Raw genomic sequence first — 5,101 nt, 5'->3', positions numbered from 1 at the left:
GTGGCTACAACAGATCCCAGGAACAACATCAGACATCTCAGTCCAGAAATGTGCAGTTCTAGGCACAGCCAAGATACTGCGCAGAACCCTCAAGCTCCCAGGCCTCTGGTAGAGGACCCGAGCTCAGAGGATGAAACAAAAAGACCACCCGCGGAGGGTGAGAAGGGAATTTTTTTTTTTATATATATATATATATATATATATATATATATAACATTAAGCTGGGGAAATGTAAATCACTCTGTAAACAGTTAGGTGTAAATAAGTCAACAAGCTGCTGGCTCTTCAAGAAGAGACTGTAACATAAAAAAATACAAAACACCAAGGCGTCTAGCAGGAGTGAAGACTTTGCTATGTTGCGCTCACAGATGTTTTAAGATGTACTGGGCACTGATTAAGCTGGTCAAGCTGATCGTCTTTTGATCACCTGCAGAGCAGTCGGTGCATCCCGAGTTTCAACATTTGTTTCATGAAACTGTTCTGTCTGGTTTGTTTCAGTCAGGACTGACCCAAGCTGTACGAGACAGTAAAATCACCCTGGAACAAGCAGAATATGAGTTTCTGTCCTTTGTTAGGCAGCACACCCCACCTGGACAGTGTCCTCTTGCTGGTGAGTTACCATCAAGGATGGCATGATGCAGTTTGCATGACTAGTTTCAAAACACACTTATCATTCATAGAGCTATAAGACTTGTATGTCTTGTATTACACTGAATTGTTTATAAAACAAACAGTCCTTACAATAAATACATCTTCAGTTCACAAAAAATTCTTCATTTTTTTTCTCTTTGAGCTGTAATAAACAGAATACAGACATGCATACAGACACAATCAATATTTCTCTGTATCATCTGAAGTTTTTACTTTCAAATTGTTATTTTTACTGGATTTTTTCCCCCCTAATCTATGGTTAAATTGAAAATTTGAAGAGAAAGAAATCCACATATAACATCCTTTAAATTATTAGATGGATGTATTTGTACAAATAAAACCCAACAGAAACAACTACAGCTTATATATCTGCTTTATAAGACCTATCACAGCTCCTCAACGTTTTATCTTTATTCTGTGCACACCTCAAAACTTTACAATGCACCACATGTCAGAAAAAAGTTTATTTTCCTTCAAAATCTATTAAAAATGCGGCTTTTTCCAAAAAATATTTGAGAAAACAAACAAGCAAAACTCTTCTTGTTAGATTTGTTTAAATAATTTGTTCATTTTATTGTAACTATCATCCTTGAGCAATCATTAATTAAACATAATAAAAGCAGAGGACTCATCACACCAAATGAGAGAGAGGAGCAGCTGAGCTTTGCAGCTCTAAAGTTTAAAAAAAAAAGAAAAAAAATTCCTACTTTAGTAGGCATTTTCACAAAACAGTTCCACGAAATGGCTCACAAGAGCCAATCCGTCTTTATGCTGCCTCTGGCTGTTCATAAATCATTGATGGTACTGCTCACATCCTGTAGACACGTGAGCTTTCAATTCAATTCTGTTTGTTTATAAAGTGCCTATTAACAACAACAGTCATCTCAGGGCACTGTACAAAAACATTCACATACATTATAAAAAGCCAGTTAGTAAAAGTTATCTAAGGAAAATGGATTGCACAAAATCTTTATTTCATCGCAATCTCCCATCCTGAGCAGCACATTGGCAGCAGTGGAAAGGAAAAACTCCCTTTTAACAGAAAGAAACCTCCAGCAGAACCAAGTTCAGGACCAGCAGCCATCTGCTTCGACCGACTGAGGTTTGAGAGGACAGGAAAGAGATTCAGACAAACACAGAATTACTGGTCCAGGTGTAGTTTCTATTGGAAGACAGACAAAGAAAAGCAGATGTTAATGAACAAAATAATTACAGATACAAACATGGAGAGTAGAGCAAGTAAAGACAGCAACAGAGTGAGGAAATGTGGTCAGTTTGTCCTCCAGCAGTCTAAGGGATGGCTCAGGACACCCAAGCCAACCATAACTACAGGATTTATCAAAAAGGAAAGTCTTAAGCCGAGTCTTAAAAGTAGACAGGGTGTCAGCCTCACGGACAGAAACTAGAAGTTGGTTCCACAAGAGAGGAGCCTGAGAACTGAAAGCTCTGCCTCCTTTTCTACTTTTAGAAACTCAAGGAACCACGAGTAAATCTGCAGTCTGAGAGTGAAGTTCTCTGTTAGGAAAATATGAAACAAAAAGGTCTTTAATAAAATATAGAGCTTGGTTGTTGAAAGCTTTCTATGTTAGAAGTAAGATTTTAAATTCTGTTCTGAATTTGACAGGAAGCCAATGGAGAGAAGCTAAAACTGGATAAATATGATCTCCCCTCTTAACTTTCACCAGAACTCTGACAGCAGTATTTTGGATCAACTGAAGACATTTTAAAGTTTTGGACACATAGATAATAATTACAATAGTCCAGCCTAGATTTGATAAATGCATGGACAAGTTTTTTTGCATAATTTTGGGACAAGATGTTTTTCATTTTAGTGATATTATAAATGTGGAGGAAAGCAGCCCTGGTAATATTTTTAATGTGAGGGTTAAATGACATCTTGTTAAAAAACAAAACCACAGCCTCCTTTTTGTCTGAGTTTAAAAGCAGAAAATAACAAGTTTTACATCTCTAAGACATGCTTGTAATCTAGGTAACTGATTGAATTCATAAATAAATATAACTGTTAATAGCCTCTCCACCTTTTGTGTTGCCCCTAACTTTATTTTTAAACATCTTACAAGCAGCACAAATGTCTTCTCTACTTAGTAAAAATGTTCTCACTGAGTGTGGTTGTATCTTAACTAAGATGTGTTCACTGACAGGAAAAATGGAAATTGTCTGGTGCTAAATACAAGATGATTCTCGGTGCATCTGTAGTTTTATGGGTGAAAAATCTTACGAGTCTTTGCTCTGAGTTCTGTGAAGTCACTAACCTTTTTTTTGTTCCTTTACTTCTCTCATATCATGTCTGTTAGATAATAAAGCTTATTAGGGGTTTGGTAAACAACTGTGACTAGAGTGACTGAACTGGGATTGAGCTAGTTGTCAATTTCAACATACACTACTGTTTTAAAAATTAATTATAACCTGGCAAAGCTATTTAAACATTTTCCCATTAGATAAAACCAAATATGGCCATGGTGGTCTGCTGGAGGAACAGCCCTCACCCTTCTTGAGAAGAAACTCTGTTTTGAACAAACAACATTGCACGTGTATCTGAATCAGTCAGATTGGTCTTAACAGGGCCTTAGTTGCAGCTCCTCAGCCTGGTGTTTGTGAAACTGATTATTCCAAGATGCTCAAACAAGGTTCTATCATCCTGGGTTACTGACGTTTACTTTTAGGAAATGGTCTCCAGATCATATTTCTCCGATTTTAACTTCTCTCCTTTGGCTCCCTGTAAATTTCAAAACACAATTAAAATTTTTCTTCCATCATATAAAGCTGCTTTGTGTAGGACAGGGGTGTAGTTGTATAACCTCCATTAGTTTCACTTTTCACAGATGGCAAATTAGCAACAGATGATGGATGGATAAATGGAAAGTAATGTGTTTGTTGTAGCTTGAAATTTAAATGCTTATTGACTGTATAAATGGAAAAAAAAATCATCCCAGCTTTCACTTTGGTGTTTTTGTCATGTTATTAAATGTTAGGCAGAGGAAACTGTTCTCGCTGATAGTTCTTGCAGTCATTTTGGTGTCAGGAACCTAACTTTCATGTCTTATGATTACCTCTCCTGTAGGCAACTCTGTGCATGCAGACAAGAGGTTTCTGGATAAGTACATGCCACAGTTTATGTACCACCTTCACTACAGAATCATTGATGTTAGCACCATTAAAGAGCTCTGCAGGTGAGTATTTGTGCCCACTTGAGGGTGGATCTAATAGCTATGCTGCTTAGCAGTCCCAACATATTTTTTTTAACTTTACAAACAAATTCAGTGAATGACAGAATAAAGTGGCATTGCTTGTGTTTTGTAATCATTTACAGACGGTGGTTTCCAGAGGAATATAAAATGGGGCCTCGCAAAAATTCAACCCACAGGTAAATTAGAAATAAACATCAACTTACAACTGTCTCATTTCTAACCAACAGATGCACAGTGTGGGGCAAGGCTTTGCAAAATATCAAGGTTTTAACCATTTTATTATACCTATTATCTGTATGGAGTTCTGTTTGAACAAAGAAATAAGAAAAAACAAGAATTCAACATTATAATTAAGCATTTTAACCTTGGAACAGCAATATCAAAAATAGTTAACAAAGCAAATGGTAAGTGAGCTGTACTTACAAATTTCTCAACAAACCTTTCTATATAACCAGGCTACTCAAAGTGCTTTACAACATAATCTGTGCCCCTGGTGTACCATGGTCATTTGGTGGAGAAAACAGTAGCAAACTAAACAAACAGTGTCATGCAAAAGTGTAGAGGTTTAATATTAGCTAATGTGGTGTTCTTTCATACCAGTATAGTGTTTTTGAGAAGGAGTTGTAGACATGACAAGACGAACTGATTTCTCGCCATAAAACACAAAATTGTTATAACTCGCACATAAAAACTCTGACCTGCACCAAAATGCACGTTTGATTACAGCTGGGTCTCCTACAAGTTGGATGTTTTACTAAATAAGTCCTTCCTTGTTGTTCTTGACCACATCAACTTCAAACTGTGTCAAGAAGACAAATACCTTTGCATCTCTTTAAAAACAGACTTTTCACTGGACGTTGTGGCCCTGGTGGTGGTGGTGCAGCAAATTTTAATATCTCACTGATATCTTCTGCCTACGCCCCCTGTACTCGATCATGGTGTCGCATGACCTTTCTTTAACCCCTTACCACTCCACCTCAAAAATTAAATTAGATGCTATTCTTCAGCCTTTTGTGGTTCAAACTAAAGATTAGGCTCTATGTGAAGTTAACACTTTGAATTTTTTGCCTGAGCAGTCAAAATGATTGTAACTTGTAACCAATTAGTAGTTATTGAAGTGAAAACACAGAGATTTCAAGCATTTTTTCTCTCCTAGATTTTTCTCTTTTTTCATCAACTTACTGTACATGGAGGAAGGGTGTTGAGACCGGAAAAACCAAATGAGGCTGTAGAATGAAGTT

The 5,101-nt window shown here is 36.8% G+C and overlaps 1 protein-coding gene across 3 annotated transcripts in view; it reads left to right on the top strand.

Moving 5' to 3' along the window:
• smfn (small fragment nuclease) overlaps positions 1–5,101 on the top strand; it is a 20,539-nt gene that overhangs the window by 12,791 nt on the left and 2,647 nt on the right. For all 3 annotated transcript variants that reach the window (XM_025010539.1, XM_017436057.2, XM_017436060.1), the window contains 3 exons: positions 499–610; positions 3,734–3,842; positions 3,983–4,036. In XM_025010539.1, the coding sequence (XP_024866307.1) occupies positions 499–610; positions 3,734–3,842; positions 3,983–4,036 (275 nt within the window). The remainder of the gene's footprint in view (positions 1–498; positions 611–3,733; positions 3,843–3,982; positions 4,037–5,101) is intronic.

The sequence above is a fragment of the Kryptolebias marmoratus genome, linkage group LG13, assembly GCF_001649575.2.
Source record: "Kryptolebias marmoratus isolate JLee-2015 linkage group LG13, ASM164957v2, whole genome shotgun sequence".
Taxonomy (NCBI): Eukaryota; Metazoa; Chordata; class Actinopteri; order Cyprinodontiformes; family Rivulidae; genus Kryptolebias; species Kryptolebias marmoratus.
Note: the sequence above shows the minus strand (reverse complement) of the source record. Positions and strands in the feature narration are given on the sequence as shown.